This window comes from Sander vitreus, chromosome 19 (assembly GCF_031162955.1).
Source record: "Sander vitreus isolate 19-12246 chromosome 19, sanVit1, whole genome shotgun sequence".
Taxonomy (NCBI): Eukaryota; Metazoa; Chordata; class Actinopteri; order Perciformes; family Percidae; genus Sander; species Sander vitreus.
The window spans coordinates 19,006,939-19,026,592 of NC_135873.1; the positions used below are offsets into that span (position 1 = coordinate 19,006,939).

Genomic DNA, 19,654 nt, shown 5'->3' on the forward strand with positions numbered 1-19,654 from the left:
ATACCACTTGAGCCTTAAAAGATTGAAAATTTTCCATTTTAAAGTACATTTAGAGCAGAACTGGGACTCCGCTGCCTGCTTGTCGGTTAACAAATAATGACCGGTTGAGGAGGGTCGGCGATCGGTCAGAAGAAAACTCTAAACTAGCATCCCTAGTCCTAACAGGATACAAGTCACTCAGATTTGTCCAAGGTTTCCCAATTATTTTGATGGCCATGCCAACGAGAACTTTTCCCGCTTCGGTCCCCCTACAGGTTGGAAGCGGAATTGTCCATTACATTACATTGTCCAGTTCATCCGAACTACAGATCCACTACCTGATCTGGCAAACTTGCATAATGTAATGTAATGGACAATTCCGCTTTCAACCTGTAGGGGGACCGAAGCAGGAAAAGTTCTCTAGTGTTGCTTTAACAAGCCAGTCCTTAGACTTCAGTTCAGTTGAACAAACCATGATGCCAAATAAAATGCTATCACACACAATCAGTGTGAATCAGAGTTTTGGAAACGATATCCAAGATATCCAGACTCACTCCAAAGTCGTCAATTACCCAAAGACGATGATGTGAAATGCTTTATCAAAAACTAGTTGGTATTTTCAGAAAATTTCAAATGATAGTCCAGGACTTTGTCCAGATATATAACATTTTCCACACTTTTACCAACTTGGCAGTGAAGTACAACTGGCCCTGCTGTAAAAATGTTCTTGACACAAATAACTGGATGAATGGAAGAATGTTTAAGTGTGCATTGTTACGTATTCATTTGATTACATGCAGACATTGAATAGTTTATGTGCTACTTGTATCTGCCTTCTTGAGTTTTTTTGAGAATTATTCTCGCCAAAGTTGTAAAGTAAAAGAAAAATGTATAAATAAAAATGCAAGTAAACTCCTAACCCAGTTCAAGTAATTACATTTAGAGTTTCAAGGAGGTTTCCATCTGCCGTCATGGTCTGAATGCTGTTGATCCTTGACAAGAATAGATTTCTAGAGGAAGCACTGCTCCAACCATATGAACAGAATATGTACAGGTCATGTGCATGGATGCATATCAGAAATGCCAGAACTCCACGTCATAATGTGTAATTATGTAGTTATAAAGGAGTCCTGACCTTGGTTTGGACTACTTTGAGTGGGAGGTATGTCTGCTGCTCCTGCCCTTGGCCTGAAACTCACATCCAAACATGTATGCCAAGTATCAATTTTTGCCCTGCGTAGGAGGACTGGACCTGAATAAATGTATCTGACACAGTGCCAATGGTACGTTGGAATGGATAAACTGAGTGGACACAGGAAAGCCACTCCCTTAGGAGAGGCTTTGGAAGGGGGAAACTGCATTTCCAATGATTCTTGGCAAATTACCCAATGTGGAAGCACATACTGTATGTTATTGCTGCAAATCCTAACAGAAATTTTACATTTGATTTGAAGGCAAACAATGGAACAATGCTGAATAAAACCAGTTTGACTCCTAACTGGTCAGTATTATATATTAGTGAGTGACGTCACCGGGGGGGATTTGTGATGTATTTTAAAAAATAGTTGTAATATAGAGCTGTAAGGTAGAGCTGGGCGATACGGCCTAAAATCTATATCCCAGTATGATTTGAGGAGTGGCCAGTAAGCGGTATATATGACTTTTTTTCTCAAAATGTCGATATAATCATCACTGATTATGATCACCTGTGATCACTATAAAGAAATGAATGTTGTCTGGACCTTCAGTTCCCCTAAGAAAAGGATTTGCTCAAAGCTTTATTTCGCTGAGACCTACGCTCTTGCCTGCTTCACAGTTCTACACATTCTGGGAGCTTGTAATAATAATAACAATAAATAATAATAATAATAATAATAATAATAATAATAATACATTTTATTTATACAGCGCTTTTCATGGTACTCAAAGACACTTTACAGTAAAAACCAGCACATATATCACATTAATACAGATAAACAATAAAAGCAACACATAAAACAAGCATATACAAAGCAATTAAAAACAATAAAATCAGTAACTATCAGGTGAGAAATGTAAGACTATTGTATGTGGAAAGCTAATCTGAATAGGTGTGTTTTGATTAGTGTTTTGAATGTGTCCAGGTCAGTACAGTCACGGATGTGTATGGGTAGGGAGTTCCAGAGGGAGGGGGCTGCAATGGTGAAAGCTCTGTCACCTCAGGTACGGTGCGTGGTCCTGAGTGGTGGTTTGCGTCAGAGGAGCGGAGGTTACGGCCATTTTCAAAGTCTGTTTCAAGGTATCGGCAGTTCAAACTCAATGAAAAATCGGAATCGGCCTAGAATACATCTCTACTGGCTCACTTTACTTTATCCCTTATGTATGATCCTTGTCAAATGTTACGAACTCTGTCGTAAAACAGCAAAGCATAGAAAGGGCAGATGGGACAAAATGTGGACAGATATGCAGGCACCCCTTTCCCCCATACATTCTTCGAAGCTTAAGCATGAGGTCAAGCTAAAACAATGAGTTATAAATGAATGCCAGACTGCAGAAGAAGATGAAAGCACAAAGAGCAAACGTTTCCATGGTATATTCTGGTCACTTAAGTTCATTTCATTCATTTTAAATGAATGTCCAAGTTAGTCTTCACAAGAAACAAAAGCAATTGCATGATGTCGGCTAATCATACACCAACATTTAGACGTACCAGGACACCAACTGTTTATCAATCCTAATAGTTGGAATATGTGTAACAAACCAAAGCATGTGGTTACAACAGTGGCAGCTGTCCAGCAGCACTACTGAAAGCTACATTGTGCGGGAGAGGAACTCAACCTGGATGTCATCTGATTAGCCAACACGCACTTTTTACATAAGACCCATATTTAACACCGTACAAACTGACATACTAGCCTATGTATTCAAAAACATTCAAACAGAGACAGCACTAGAATGGGAACAAACAAGAAAACAAAAGACAAACTAGAGGTAGGCTAATGCTAACACACACAAAATATATATTAAAAAATATCCCCTCTCTGCAGGACTCACATCTAAGTGTTCCACCTCTATGTTTGTACATGAACCACCCATGCTAGTGTTACCGCCGACGAAACCGTTCTCACAGCTCTCATTTTCAACTCCATTCTTCACTTCCCCTCCATCATTTTCCTTCCTTCCTGCCTCAGGCTGGCACGTTAAGTGTGTTTTTGTGTGCATTTTGCGGGACAGGTGCATTCACCAGAGTGCTGGTGGATGTGCAGGCTATACTGAAAAAAAAAAACCTGGGAAGTGAGACTGGGTCGGGCATTTCCTGCATTTCTCTGACCTCACAATGAGGTGTAAATATGGGTCAGCAGGAGCTGGGACACACACACACACACACACACACACACACACACACACACACACACACACACACACACACACACACACACACACACACACACACACACACACACACACACACACACACACACAGCCATCCTACAGCGGAACTTAATGGAAATGTGACTGATCATATTTTGTGGGAGTGGCAAACACTACAGAACTCTACATCATTGTTCCAGACTACACATTGTGATTCCTTAAAGAATAAAATTATCCCTCACATTTGCATAGTGCAGTTGGTTTTCCGATTGCTAACAAGCATCAGGTAATACTAAAGCCACTTTTTCAAAACTCTTCATACAGCCTGGAAATCTAGACGCACCCTAGCGGCAGCCCATGTAATTTGCAGCTAGGGTCATCTAGCAACTCTCCGTTGGCTTGCGAGCTGGAAAAACAAATTCTGGTCAGGCCAATCACATCGTGTATAGAGTCGGTGGGTGGGCTTGACATAAGTACGGCACAAGGACGGTTCCGTGTGAATTTCCTGCTACTTGAAAACAAAGAAGATGGCTGCTGCTGGCGAACAGCGGTCTTTCAAACCGGCTTTGGCCGCGACTCTGGAAGACTTGGAGTTAAGCACTGAAGTCATTCTAAAAAAAGGAAGATGTGTTCGGAGTTTTGCAGACCGGATACGGCAAAAGTTTAATCTATCAACTAGCATTGCTCTGGTTGGCTATGAGTGCAGAGGGAATTTGAAAGACAACCGTTTATCCCGCCCCTTGGATTGAGCCCTGCCAATGGGGAGTTCCCAGACCCAACATCTTGATGTGGGTCTGGCTTGTCAGGCTAACAGTCCGCATTACCAACATGCATCTTGGCCAAACAGTTAATCTCACCTCCAAAACTCACTCCAACCACCAAAACACTTCATACATGTCTCAAAATCAGCTCGTTGGACCAAAACCCTGGCAACACGTCTCACTCAGAAAGCAAACATCGTCACTCAGAACACACTGACCTGAAACACTAACATCAGACAGCAAGATCTAAAAAATTAACTTTTATCTTTGTAGATTGAATGATCTTTCTCATAAATCAGTATTTCATTATAGAGCAAGAATAACACCGATCAACCACCGCATAGATTACATTCGGTTCAACAGCAAACTGCACTAGTTCTCTACCAGACTGTAGAAATACTTACAATTTTCCCCCAGTGCTTTATTAAGTCACTGCGATCACATCATGTGTCAGGAAAAAAATCTTGGCATTGTAAAAAGCCTTCAAAAGCACTTGAGTGGAGGAAAAAGTTGTGAAATAGGTTTTCCATTCGTGGACCAGTTTCTCAGCGGGGACTTTTTCCAAAGAGTGTTAGTATAAGTAGGCTGAAAGGCTGCTGGTCCTAAGGATTAACCATGCTGTGGGCATGTGTCACTTAGCAAAGTCCCGCTGCTCACCACAGTTAAGACTTAATCATGTCCAATTTGCCACTTATTTGGTTTCCCCAGTGATAAAGTGTGATGCATTTCAATATGGTCTGTTAAACAACCTCATTTCCTGTCTCAAATCAATGACACAATAGTACTGATGTCACTGTATAGTTTGCTGTGGTTGACCAAGCCACAAAGTAGGGGAACCCCACTGAGGAATTAAGTAAAACATGAAAACAGATACATTGTGGCCGGGTTGGCTCAGTGGGTAGAGCAGGCGCACATATTTAGAGGTTTAAGCCTCGACGTAGAGGTCCAGGGTTCAAATCCAACCTGTGACGATTTCCTGCATGTCTTCCCCCTCACTATCCCCTTTCTCACCTAGCTGTCCTGTCAAATAAAGGCGGAAAAGCCCAAAAAATAATCTTTAAAAAAAACAGATTCATCAGCCCCAAATGGAGACCAAAACATGTAGTGCAACTTCCTCCCAAAGGCAAATCATTTGTTAAGAAGGACCAAAGGAGGACTGACTCAACTGAAATTGTGTGATTGGGAGCCAACTCTTGCTGTGCATGCAATCTGTAGCTTGACACAGCACAGTGACACATTTGCTTGATACAATGCGTTTTCCTTTTTTCCTAGAAAACATTTGGTTTGGCAAAATACAGCAGGCCTACATTTATTCCAAATACAAAGCTGCTGGTCTACGGCCACAAACATGGCGATGACTTGCGATGGGTAAGAAATGCTTTGAGAAGATGTGTTCAAAGAAGAGAGATCCTTCCAAACCACTAGTGATACCTTACAATACATAAGAGTTCATTTAGACTTTGTGTGTACAGTATTGGCTATATCTGAATACAAAGCTTGAGCCGAGACACATATTTATCTTCGAAAGGGCTGGGGAGGAGGAGGGAGGGGGGGTCTGATTCAAAATGAGAAGGGGAGGAAATGAATTCCAAATGGGACCCAGACTGTTACGGATAAGGCAACCTGGCTAGTGTGTATACAGTATATCCATCACATGAACACACTGTTGTACCCTGGTTGACTTGCAAAGCGAGGGAGGGTCTGTTAGGGGGAAGACGAGGGAGGAGAGGAGGAAGGGGTTGGGGGGGGGGGGTTACTGGTTTCCAACATCAACACAGATGGAAATCATTTGTGTTCCAACAAAAGGACTGGTCCACGTTCTCGCTGAGGTGGAGCTCGCACAGCCCATAGGATGCATATGTGACTGGAATACTGGCAATGCAGAAAGCATTAGAGCTAAAACAATTAGCAAAAACTTCCAAACATTCGCGGGACGCAGCCTCCTACATGTGAGGATTTGCTTCTTTTCTCTGGTTTATATCTGTAAATGGATTATTTTGGTGAATTTTGATGGTCAGACAAAGCAAGCAATTAAAAGACGTCACTTTGAGAAGTTTTCACCTTTTTTCTTACATTTGTTATATAAATAATTAACAAATTTGATTTGAATAGAATCAGAAATGAGAATAAGCACAGGGCTCAACGCTAACTTTTTAAAAAGGTTGCCAGGGTGGCATCCAGGCATCAGCTTTTGGTTGCCGAAATTGACAATATGGTTGCCATTAGTGGTGGGGGGGAAATCGATACAGCATAGTATCGCGATATTTTCCATGGTAATACTGTATCGATACAGGGATGCCAAGAATCAATATTTTATTATATAAATTGCACATGAGAATTTAACTTTTTGGTAATATAATAATAAGATCAATTGCTTTTTCAGTCCACTAGATGGAAAATTGAAGTGAGATGAACAAACCAGACGTTTTTTTTCTTTAGACAAAACAAATGTGACAAAGTGTTGGTTTGGGGACATAATTTGAAGTTGGAAAAAAGGTAATGAATTGCAATATATGGCAGAATATCGCAATCGTATTGTGACATAACTATCATAATATCGTATTGTGGGGCATCTGGGGATTCCCACCCCTAGTTGCCATGTTTTAAACTGCCTATATTTTGAGCAATTCATTTCTTTGGGAACTATACCACACATTTTAATAATGAAACAATGAGATAATGGCTTGCAATATAATTTCCCATCCCTCTCAAATAGGGGTACAACGGATCACAAAACTCACAGATTGGATAACGGTTTTGAGTCACGGATCGGATCAATTTTCAGATCAGCACAAAAAAGGGGGAAATTTAAATGATTATTAAAAATGTAATAATACATTTTGACAATAGTAAACTTTCACCAGTAAATTGCTGTTAAAAGACAAAAATGAGAAAATGGTATTTTACAATAACTTTGAATGCAACACAAGGTTTACCAGTTTTAAGTAAATGCAACATTTAGTGCCGGCTGTGTTTGTGTCTTTTAGCTCATAGCTTTAGTGGCAGACTGTTGTACATCCCGCTGTTGGAATCCTCTACAGTGAAATACAGTCACACTTTTACACCGTTTAGCTGTCAGCATTTTAACCCTGTGTAATCCAGTTACTACTGTAGCTAATGGTAGGCTAACGTTACCTGCTGCCAAGTGTAACGTGTTATTAGTGTTTACTAGTGTGACATGCAGCGATGTTTCTGCTGCCTCTAACATCTGTTTTGCAGCATCAGAGAGCAGCGCAGACATTTAGTTCACACCGCAAGTCTTAATGCTTAATTCAGATTTTTTTGCTCAGATCCGATTTTTTGTTTGGATGCAGAGACGAAGCCAGGAGTGGTGGGACTGCGTTATGAATAGCTTCACAGAGACAGTTTATTCAAAACTTTTGGATGTCGAGGGCAACTTTTGATTATCTCTGTCAACGCCTCTCCTCAAGACGCCTAGTCACTCTCCCTCCATTGACTTGCTCCATGTTGTAGGCCTAGTCAAGTTTTAAGTTACTGTCTGTGTCTAGAGCTAACTCCCGCTGGCGCTTAATTGTGACAAATGTCGATGTAGATTGACGTAAAAGTCGCATCAAATCCGCCTTGGTTGTTCACACTGCGGCCGCATTGAGGAATCAGACCTGGGTCTGATTCAGGACCACATATGGAAGTGGTCTAAATCTGATTTGAAAAAAATCAGATCTGGGCAAGATTTGAGTGTTCACACTACTTCTGAAGAAGTCTGACCTGGTCACTTGACCCCAAAAAAAACCAAACAGATTTGGGCCACTTTTGCCTGCAGTCTGAACGTAGCCTTAGGTGGCACCGTAATTAGGCACCGAAATCCGCGTTGCTATTCTGTCCAGTAGATACTGGGCACCGGTGCCATATTAGCACCAGGTTTTAACACGCGCCTTTAAGGTGAACAGAAAATTTCATTGCCCGTATCATATCACTGCAAATGCGTGTGTGGAAAGCGGTCGCACAACAGCTGAAATGTTGTGTTGAGGACAAACTTTACGGAGACAACCAAATACAATATTGACTTCTTTTGAAATGAGATTTTCAAGTATATATATATATATATAAAAAAACAGAATTGGCCGGTTTTCACATGCTCAGCCATGACCGGCAGGTCAGTCTGACATATGCCGATTTCATGCCGGTCAACGCTACAATTAACGGACAACATAAGTTATACGAGTTACAGTTTTCAAGGACGCACGCACACACGGACGTGACAGCACAGTCTCTTTTTCCTTTTTCTCAACTTTTCCACCGTGTGTCGCGTGTGTCCGCGCTATTCTCGCACATGTAGGGAACCTCGTGAATTAACCTGCAACATGTCAGCTGTTTGGAAAATCTTCACCGTGTGTGCAGAAGATAACAAGTTTGCAATATTCAACACCTGCAAGGAAAAAGTAGGGCGTGGAGGGACGACACCAAAAACCAAAATCAAATTTTCTTTAGTTGGATATTGGAATTGAAAAGAAGGAAATGGTTCTAACATTGCACTTTAGATGTGTGTGAATTTTATATAGTTCTATTTTATAGTGATCCATTATCTGTTCAAAAAATGTTCTATGTTCTGTGCAAAATGTTCTATTAAAGAAAAGTATATTTGTGTGTGTGTAAAGAGGTTAGAAAAAATGAAATCGGAATCGGCTAAAATCGGTATCGGCTGGCTAAACTCAAAGAAAATCGGAATCGGCCTAGAAAGTTGTAATCGGTGCATCTCTAATATATATATATATATATATATACATTTAAATATATAGAAAAAGTAACAGAAGTGTGAAGAGGGAGTGAAGAACGGAAAGAAGAGAGCTTGAGAGAGAAGTCGGAAACTGGATTTGTCAGGCTGTTGGTTTCGGAAAATTACAAAAATTGATTCCCCCAAATGGGGGGTGTGTGTGTGTGTGTGTGTTTGTGTGTGTGAAATGTCACTACTCCCATGAGCGAGACACCAATCAATGGTGCATGGGCATTAGCTGGTGTATTTAAACATCTTACAATGTTCATTTACTTGTTTGTTTTCATCTTGTGACAGCATGAAGTATGAAAACTAAAGAAAAGTAAATTGCTGTCTAACAATCAATCAACAATTTTCCATTGACTAATCAATCCTTGCAAAATGCTTGCTGTTTTCCTGGGTGATGCAGTGACGCAGCTCCATTCTCCATCTGGATGTCCATTTGTTTGCTTTAATAAAGCTGAATGGAAACACGCATAATTTACAGTTTATTTGTCAGGACTTTTGTTCAAACTACTTGACAGCTGTATGGAAACGGTTCATGTGGCTGAGGCAGTAAACTTGTTGATGACAGGAATGTATTTCATGCCAAAGATGAAAGAGCAATATTAGTGTAGCATAAATCTTGGATATGAAAAGAGACAGAAAGAGGGAAAGGGATTATTGTAGTCCTGCAGGAGTTCAGTGGGATTTTGTCCCACTTAGTGGTGATTATGATGTAATTAGAGCCAGACCTTGTTTTTTGTGTGCTTAAATACATGTGTGTATGTATTCAAGCGTGGCATATAACACATTGTAAAATGGTGCAGTGATCCTCTTCCTGAGATCAAGTGATTTATGGGGTGAGGGGTGTGGAGAGGATCAAACTGACTTGTAAAGATCCTGCTTCTCTGGGAGCTTATACAGTGTGTGTGTCTGAGCAAAGCCACCAGTCTTGGTCATTTAAAAACTCTTGAACACGCACACACTGGCTACTTGTACTGATGTACGGCGGATCTCCATCATTATCATTTGAAATCCATCAATACCTTATTATAATACTACTACAAATATGAGATTTTTTTCTTCTTCAAATTACTTGTAAAAGTAAGTCATTTTGTTAGTGCTAAAACTATGTTTTTGTCAGTCGATTTACAGGAATTGAATCAACATCAATTTGATAATTGATTATCAAGCGCTTTACAAGAGAATGTGCCAGCATATGACTGAAAAACAGAATGAAAGGATGTCTTTTACCAGAGCTAAAAGCTTTAAATATCAAATTCAAACCGACAGTGCAGAATTAAAATGTTACGTATGAAAGACTCATTTTTTAAAGGGGTGATAGAATGATTATATCGGGTATTTCACACTGTTCCTTAAGGTCTCCTAAAAGGGTATGTAACATTGGTTGGACTGAAAATTGCCTGAATGCTATTTTATGGGCCCTTAACTACCCTGTGAATATGGCCCTATTTGTAACAAGAGTTTTTCTTCCAAATATGGTATGCTCATGAATATTTAGATGAGCTGCGCCCTGATTGGTTTGAGCGAACCACATACAAACACAGAGACGAGAGAGCAGGTCTCATATTTCAGACACTGCAATGTTTCGTTACTAAATTCACTTCTGAGACTTTTTTTATGCGAGAAATCAACTATATAAAGCTCAAATATGGGCCGTTTTACGAAAATGTATGGCTAATTGCAAATTTGAGCCCGAGCACCGACAGCGACAAAGGCCCTATTGAAACTGAAGGAATTATTATTATTACGGCAAATTAATTGCCTTTTGAGGGGCTTAACATATTCAAAAACTCACCAAAATTGGCGGTTGCATCAAGTCTATCAAGGTGAAAATGTACGTATTTTAAGGGTTTCGGGAATAGGCACACAAAAATGGCTCACTAGCTCTCCCTACAAAGTTAAAAAAAATTGAGCCCCTGCAGTGCGTTTAACGTAGACTCATGAAACTTGCTACACATATGAAGCATGTCAAAACAAACAAAAAACGTCATTGTAGCCATACCTAAACCCAACCGGAAGTCCGCCATTTTTATTTAAAAGTTCAAATTCAATTACTGCGATTTTGGCCATTTCCACATGTCGTACTTTAACGAACTCCTCCTAGAGATTTCATCCGATGGACTTCAAATTTGTTTTGTACCATCTCAACACCTTAAAGATGAAAAGTTATTAAAAGAAAAACTTTTTGTCAAACGGTGTGGGCGTGGCAGGGCGGCCATTTTGAGTGTTTAGCGATGAACAAAGAAGTTGTTGTAACTTGAGTGTACGTTGTCGTATCTGCCCGAAATTTCTCACGATTGACAAGGGTCCAGGCCTGAGGACATCTACAGGCCAAAATTGATTTTTGGTCATAGTGCCCCCCGCTGGCAACAGGAAATGCGCCTTATATGACAAACCTCATCGGATTTATATAAAACTTGTGTGGTGATACTGAGCCGCCCCCTATACTTTAACCACGCCCACTTACTAAGACCACGCCCCCTTTCATAACATTTGAACCGTTTAAGGTAGAGTTTTGTGTGAGGTGTCATTGAACTCAGCAGAGTTCCTTCTTCATTGGTGATGTTTGGCCCGCCCCCCTACGCTTAAGCCACACCCCCTTTCATAACATTTTAATCGTTTAAGGTAGACCCTTGTGTGAGGTATCATTGAACTCAGCAGAGAGTTTGTCATTGGTCATGGTTTTGCCCGCCCCCTATGTGTAAGCCACACCCCCTTTCATAGCTAACGAACTGTATGGCGTAGAGTCTTGTGTGAGGTATCATTGAACTCAGCAGACAGTTCCTTTTTGATTGTGATGGTTTGACCCACCCCCTATGCATTAGTCACACCCCTTTTCATAATTAATGACCTGTTTGATGTAGTCTTGTGTGAGGTGTCAATGAAGTCAGCAGAGAGTTTGTTTGTCATTGGTCATGGTTTGGCCCGCCCCCTATGTTTAATCCACGGCCCTTTTCATAACTGGTGACCCATTTAAGGTAAAGTCTTGTGTGAGGTATCGTTGAACTCAGCATAGAGTTCCCTTTTCATTGGTGACGATTTGCCCCGCCCCATATTCTTAAGCCACTCACTCTTTAATAACTAATGACATTTCTTGTACACTATTGTGTGAGGTATCATTGAAGTCAGCACAGAGTTCCCTTTTCATTGGTGACGATTTGCGGTGTCTGAGTGCCGCGCAAATGCACGGTTGCAAGGAGCGGCGTCCGCCAGTAACCCCAATGCGCGCAGAGGCGCGAGGGCCCGTCCAACACTGCTTGCAGCTTTAATTACAGTTTGAATTTCGTCACACCACTTATAGAACAGCTACACTAAGGTCTTACAAAGCTAACGCTTGTGTCCGATTTCAAATTAATGCATTTTTGTGAATAGGAGGGGTTTCGTTAGCTGCTAGTGTCCATTCAATCCTATGGGTAGCTAAAGATCGAGGCTAGCTAGCCACACATTGGCATAACTGTAATATAATTACAGTTTGAATTTCGTCACACCACTTATAGAACAGCTACACTAAGGTCTTACAAAGCTAACGCTTGTGTCCGATTTCAAATTAATGCATTTTTGTGAATAGGAGGGGTTTCGTTAGCAGCTGGTGTCCCTTCAATCCTATGGGTAAAGATCGAGGCCAGCTGCAGGCCCTGGAGCTCCGTCAGGGCCTCGGCATTCGGCCGCTGTCACGTTCGCTTGCTGAGCTCCTGCTGAACTGCGACACACAAAATTTGCAATTAGCCATCAAGTTTCGTAAAACGGCCCATATTTGACCTCTACATAGTTGATTTATTGCATAAAAAAGTCTCAGAAGTGAATTTAGTAATTAAATAGCGGACCCCTGGAGATCTGCATGACCTAGCTAGATTCAGAAGACTAAGCTGACCTCAGGTCAGTGGTGTAGCCTATGCAAATGTCGGGGGCGTGACAAAGAATAGGAGTTGACTTCAACTTTTAGCTTTGTTGAGATTCGCCCGTTTTCAGCAGCAGTTTCAAATTGTGAGATCTGCAGAGGAAAGGGGTGTCAATGGGATTTTGAGGTTCTATGTATGTCCTATTTACCCTCCAAACTGTCGTTTTTCAACTATGACAAGGTAAAAACGGTTTTGCATTCTATCACCCCTAACATTTAAGTAACTTCCCGCTCTGAAACGCCTTGCTCCAGTCTAGGTTGCGAAGCTGGTTCGGGTTGTTCTGCCTGTGTTTCGGGATCAGGCTTTGGGTTCCAACATGTACAGCTGAGCCGTAGCCATGGTTACCAGCTGAAGCGGGTTTGTTTTGGATCACACTAGCTTGCTTGTCAGGGCCCGCCCTACTCTGCTTCTGACTGGCTAGTAGTCCTTACCTAGGTACTACGCATGTGCGACTCCCAACAAAGATGGAACAGAAGTGAGATGCCTCACTCTGTAGCTAAAACAGAGAGCTCAACACACAGGGTGAAAAGAGGAGCTGCAGTACAACAAAAATATGGTGTATTAAACCATGTAAACCTATTCTGGTACAACTTCTAAATACAATTATGAAACTAAAAATGAGCATAATATGAGGTCTTTAAGAGCTTGGCAGGAGGTAAAGGGGTGTGTGTGACTAACTGCACAACAATTGCCCATTGAGTAAACCCATCATGGAGGTCCCTATAATTTGACTACTTCCTCTTTTTTGTTTAATACACAAGCAGAACATTGCAACTGCAAACATCCATTCATCCATTTCATTTTATGTTTGAGTAATTTACGATTAGTGCAATAACACTGTCACAATCCTAAACATTTACAAAAGCATTATAAATCCACAAGACTACTACTAATTATTCCATATATAACAGTGAGTAATCAAAATGGCTGCCACAGAATTTGGGGTTGGAGAGCATTGATGTAGCGTCTGAAGCCGCAGAGTGTTGGTTTGGCTCGGCATGGAGCCTTGAAAGGTCACAGACAGACCGTGGCGAATGCCGTCTCTTTCTCCTCTATACTCTCTCATTCTTCCACCAGATCTCTCTTTACAAAACGTACAGCAACTCCTGCTTTATAAAACATCCATTCTGCTAACTAACTGCATCTGACGCGTTAAAAGCTGACTGGGTTTGAGTGGTTCATCTGCACTTAATCTTGTTCTTCTTTGTTTCTTTAACTCCCTACCCTGTTTACCATTTCCCTTTTTTAAGTTTCCTCCCCTCTTTTCCTTTTACCCATCTATCTTGTTGTCCGTTCCCGCAGGCTGAACTTTATACAACTTAAAAGGAGTGGAGAGAGGGAGCAGCCTTGACAGCTTATCCAGAGGTCAGTGTGGAAATGTCTTGAATGGTAATTTCAGAGCACAGAGACAAAGAGCTGGAAGAAAATAAGACAGTAACTGGGTCTCCATCCAAGTGTATTTATGAGAATTATACTTTATTACTCAGTCAGTAACTTGGTGAGTAAAATGTTATCATTGGAAATGATAAGGTGATGGGCCACAAACATAAGTCCTAGGTTGAGGAAAACTATTTAACCCCTGATTTAAACTGCTAACATCCATAGTTAACCGATAAGAATTATACATTTAGAAAATAATTGAGAGTTGGGTGATTGGGTTAATATCACTCATTTTACCACTAAATAGGAAGCAAATACCAGCAGCTAGTTAGCTTAGCTTTGTCGTCACTATGGCTGCAACTTTTGCCAATTAATCTCAGACTTGGCAGCAGGCATAAATCCGTGGGCGGGCATATGATTTCCGTGAGTGGGCCGAATGTAAACATAAAAGGCGGCAGCAGCACGCTGATTATAAAATTATGACCACATCCTCCTTATCTATAGGTAGCATACACGGATTGCAGTTTATTTCCCCAGCTTAATTTTTCGTCTGACAAGTGAGTCCCCATTAAGAGAAACGCAGTGCACAATGACAGACGAGGAACAACAGGCCAAACCTGATTGATTATTTCAGAAGCTAAATGTTCAGATTTGTTCCCTCTGTCAAGTTTATACATAGTTTTTAGTTTTGCTGCTTAAATATCCCACAATATGTGCTGCAGTGACATTACTGTGCGCTAGGGCTGTTGGAACAAATACCTAACGGTCTAAGCTAACGTTATGTACGGAGTAATGTTAGTACAGGGGAGAGTGACAGGCTGCGGCTGGAAATCAGAAGAAGGATGGGAAATAGCTTGAACAAAACTTTAAAATCGGCATCCACTGAGCCAAAGTGCTTATGTTATCATTAGTTAGCTCATTCTTGTTTCCTAACTGCGTCGCGAGTTATAGTAACGTTAGCTTAGCTGGGAGCTCCTTGGAGACAGCTAAAGTTAAAGGAGAATTCCGGCCAATTTTTACATTAATCTTGATCGATCTTGATTGAAAAAAACCCAACCTGGATCGGTCCTAGCAAACTGGACATTATGGCCCTGTTCATGTGGCACAGACATTTTAATTGCATTTTATGTCTGTTAAGAGGCACAAAGGCCCTCTAAAACTTGCCCCGACAACTGCTGTTTTAGCTCAGTGGAAGCTCATACACGTAGCTGCAGCTTCTCCGTGTTGCCTGCACTGATTCGGGTAGGTTTTTTTTTTTTTTCGAAAGTACACGCATGTTTATAGCAATCAAGATTAACGTAAAAAATGGCCGGAATTCTCCTTAAATGTTAGCTGCCCTACAGCTGTCAGAGTTAGTTTTCGACTTCATATATTAACTTCTAATAGCTGTATTCTCAGTAACATGACAATCTGCAAGAAACAGGTTGCACCAGCACTGCTGGCTTAGTTATCAATGTCGTTAGCTTCGTGTGCTAACACTATTGTTACTTAGTTTATGACAAATCGTTTCGGCTGTGCTTTCTAACATGATGTCATTGTGCTAACCGAGCACTGTTAACCTTTACAACAGAGCCGCTTCACTACACTTGTTAGATAATGTTTCATTACAGAGTTCTCTGTTGATTTTGGTTTGGTTACGTGCAATGCGCCATGACGTAGGTCCCCTTCAAGGCCAGACTGATGTTGGAAGTCTCTCTAGTGGACAGAACGTGCAACCACCACTACATGCTGATAGTGGCATTGACAATGCATAAGCCTGAGTAGTGTGTACATATTAATAACAGGTTGCATTTGAGCATTAAATATTATTCAAATATTTTAAAAAATAACAAATAAAATTTGAATGGTATTATAGAGGAAGATTGACAGCTCTACTGTATGCATGGACAGAAACTGGTAGAGTGGAGTGAAATGTCCATGCTGGTGCTTTGTTTATACTCGCACAAGACACCACTCGGGTGTGTGGCAGATGGCTGATTTAAGCGGATTTGGATGACGATTTGTGAATAGATAGCACATGCATTGACAGCTTATAGATTTAACTGCAAACAGTTAATATCACAGTTAATATATTAAGCAGGTCAAAAACCTCTCCCACACACTACTGAAACGCTTTCAGATTCATTGGAATCTCCTGAAATCTGTTTCAGCCATGCAGGCCATGCTATTTGTAACATGGCTTTATGGAAATAAATAGTGCTTTGAAGTAAAACTCCCAGTAAACAGTCAACATGTAAACAGTAAGCATGGGCAAAACATGGAGACTCCCTGATTAGATCTTTATAAATTTAAAATCAAATTTACAGTTAGAGTTGCAGTAGGGAAAGACATTCAGTTGTATCATTGTCCACAGGATCTTCAGTATGATGGTGATAGTGCCTTTGAAATTAAGATGTTATACTTTTACTTCATTGCATCTCTATTTACCCTGGAATGGTAATAGAAACAATATTACAACATATTCATATTCCTTAGCATCTTACCTATCAAAGCAGACCACATATATGCATATAGGCCTCATGGTTGATGAACTATTGCTGATTCATTTTGGGTATGTTATTTTAGGCGAGGGATAGGGTTAGGGCTTATAACAACAACTTTCTCAAGGAGGTTTTTGAAAATCCATCATTTGTGTTGTGGTTGTGTGCGCTGTTTATGAAGCATTTTACTTTTCACTTTTCAACAGTTGTTTTGATTGCAGGATGGAAACATTGCTACAAAGACTACAAAGGTTGCTACAATAACAAGAACAAAATGTAGAGGGACATCACTCCTCCTCACTCCTCTCTCGTCTAGTTTTCCGGGAAAACCTCGGCTGTGATTTCCAGACACACACTGGGGTCACCGGAGGAGGCTGTGGACTGCTTCTAATTACAAACTGCACTGTAAGGCCTTGTGTCTCAGTGTGTGTGTGTGTGTGTGTGTGTGTGTGTGTGTGTGTGTGTGTGTGTGTGAGAGAGAGAGAGAGAGGATGTAGAACAAGGTGTTGAGGCTTATTATTACGGTGAGAAGGCTTTGGGAGCCATCACACCCAACTGCTTTCCATCAGAGTGGGGTGACCAGACGTCCCCGGTTTCGGTGACCTGTCCCCGGCTGGAGCTGTCCACGGAAATGTCCCCGGTTTTCACTGGGACTGACAGACCCAAAATTGGAATGAAAGAAAGAAAACATTGACCAAACGCACACCCTACACATGCAGGCTCAAGACAGCCAGAGCAAGCGCTGCTCAGAGCTCAGAGATGTTCTAGAATGCCCATATTTCTGGTGGGTCTGGTGGGTTAAGCGAACGCAAATTCGCGGACTTTTTATTAGAGATGCACCGATTACAATTTTCTAGGCCGATTCCGATTTCCGATTTTCTTTGAGTTTAGCCAGCCGATACCGATTTTAGCCGATTCCGATTTCATTTTTTCTAACCTCTTTACAGCACACACAAATATTTATTTTCTCTCTTTTCTTTAATAGAACATTTTGCACAGAACATAGAACATTTTTTGAACAGATAATGGATCACTATAAAATAGAACTATATAAAATTCACACACATCTAAAGTGCAATGTTAGAACCATTTCCTTCTTTTCAATTCCAATATCCAACTAAAGAAAATTTGATTTTGGTTTTTGGTGTCGTCCCTCCACGCCCTACTTTTTCCTTGCAGGTGTTGAATATTGCAAACTTGTTATCTTCTGCACACACGCATATATATATATATATATATATATATATATATATATATCCCACTTATAAATATGAATACATATTTCTACTGGTATGCTTCCTAGTAATATTAATGCAAAAATATGAAGAAAAAACTATTCCACCTGTGTGTGCATGGTTAAAATTCTGAAGTGCAAAATAGTTCAGGCTACAGCACAAATATTTCCATCCATAGATAAGAATAATCAAGTCTAACCTCTGAATTTCTTTTTCAAAGTGCACCAGATTGATGCATTTAAACGTTAAAATAGACACAATTTTCTTACTGGTGCCCCAGTGCAGCTGTAGGTCAAGGGCAGTGTCCCCCCTTTTAAGTTTTACAAAGATAAAAAACATTACCCGCTTTTGGAGGTATTTACGCTTCTGAGCTGAAAATGTCCCCGGATTTTGTCTCAGATATCTGGTCACCTTACATCAGAGGCATCTGCTCCGATGTAATTCTATCATTACTTGAAACTGAGCTAAGTTAGATGGATTGTTTTTTGTGATATCTCAGTGTATCCGTGTTGATGAATATGTGACCTGACCCCCTTATGATGGTGAACTACAGGCAAAGTGTCTGTACATATAGAGGCAGATAAATACAGCAAAAGGAGTGAAGGAGCAGCTGCATGCAGACAGACTGTGAGAGTGAAAAATAGAGCTGGATGACTCTAAATAAATAATGAATTAAACACACACACACACACACACACACATCTATTATTCAAACTGAGGCTGAAGGATTATGGTGTTCCATGTAGGACAAATGTTTGCCAGGTAACTCTTCCGCTTCTGTAGGAGGCCCTTTAAAGGTCATGGGGTTACGGTGAAAGTCTTACCAGCCAGGGGTGAGGGATCTCGGGCAGGGGCATCTGAGGGGGGGCTGGCAGACCACTGTGGATCTCTGACTTGAATGAAGGCTCTGGGAGAGAGGAGTAAGTATCAGAACATGTTTAATTACGCATATACAGTGGGCATGAGGAGGAGGAACTTTGATATTTTGTATTTTAGATTTCAGTAGTTAAAAGTAGTAAAAAATGTGGGCTAAACTTTGGCTCCTTGATATTAAAACAGGAAGTGACCTCTTCATCATTGGGAAGATGTTTTTCTGTCAACATAAATATGAAAATTACATCACATGTTGATGAGACCTTATGTGAATTGACTGAAGTTCAATTTGTGATAGTGTGAGAGTAGGAATGCACAGATATGAATTTTTGGCCAATACCAATATTACTAGGGGTGTCACGATTCTCCAAATCCTCGATTCAATTACATTTTCGATTCTAAGGGCACGGTTCGATTAGATTCTCGATTTTTTAATTATTTTTTTTAAAGCACAGGTTGCTATGCCATTACTCGAATAATATTCAAATATTTAATGCTCAAATGCAGCCTGTTATTAATATGTACTACACTACTCAGGCTTATGCATTGTCAATGCCACTATAAGCATGTGGTTGTTGTTACATATTCTGTCCACTAGAGGAACAAGTACAGAGTACTGATAACAGCAAATTAGTCAAGATGTGAATGACCCCCTGAATGTTGCAAAGTGTTAAGATATTTATTAAAACAACTGTGTTAACACGTGTTTATACTTGCAATGCAATGATCTGATACACAGTACCAACATGATGCCAGTGATCTTGTTTTTCAAAATGTAGAACCATATACCTCACTGTCTGGAACTCATTGGGATCATTCTTATGTACGGTAACATTAAGATGTAACTAAGGGATCACATCAGGCTTCAGCAAATGTGATCCCTTAGTTATGTGCCAGCTGATAGCGACATATCAAGCTATAATAAGAGAACAACGACGCTATCAAAATATTGCTATGA

At 40.6% G+C, this 19,654-nt stretch overlaps 1 protein-coding gene across 2 annotated transcripts in view; it reads right to left on the bottom strand.

Moving 5' to 3' along the window:
* The window catches only part of afap1 (actin filament associated protein 1), an 83,315-nt gene that overhangs the window by 42,877 nt on the left and 20,784 nt on the right, over window positions 1–19,654 (bottom strand). For both annotated transcript variants that reach the window (XM_078275616.1, XM_078275615.1), the window contains exon 3: window positions 18,648–18,730. In XM_078275616.1, the coding sequence (XP_078131742.1) occupies window positions 18,648–18,730 (83 nt within the window). The remainder of the gene's footprint in view (window positions 1–18,647; window positions 18,731–19,654) is intronic.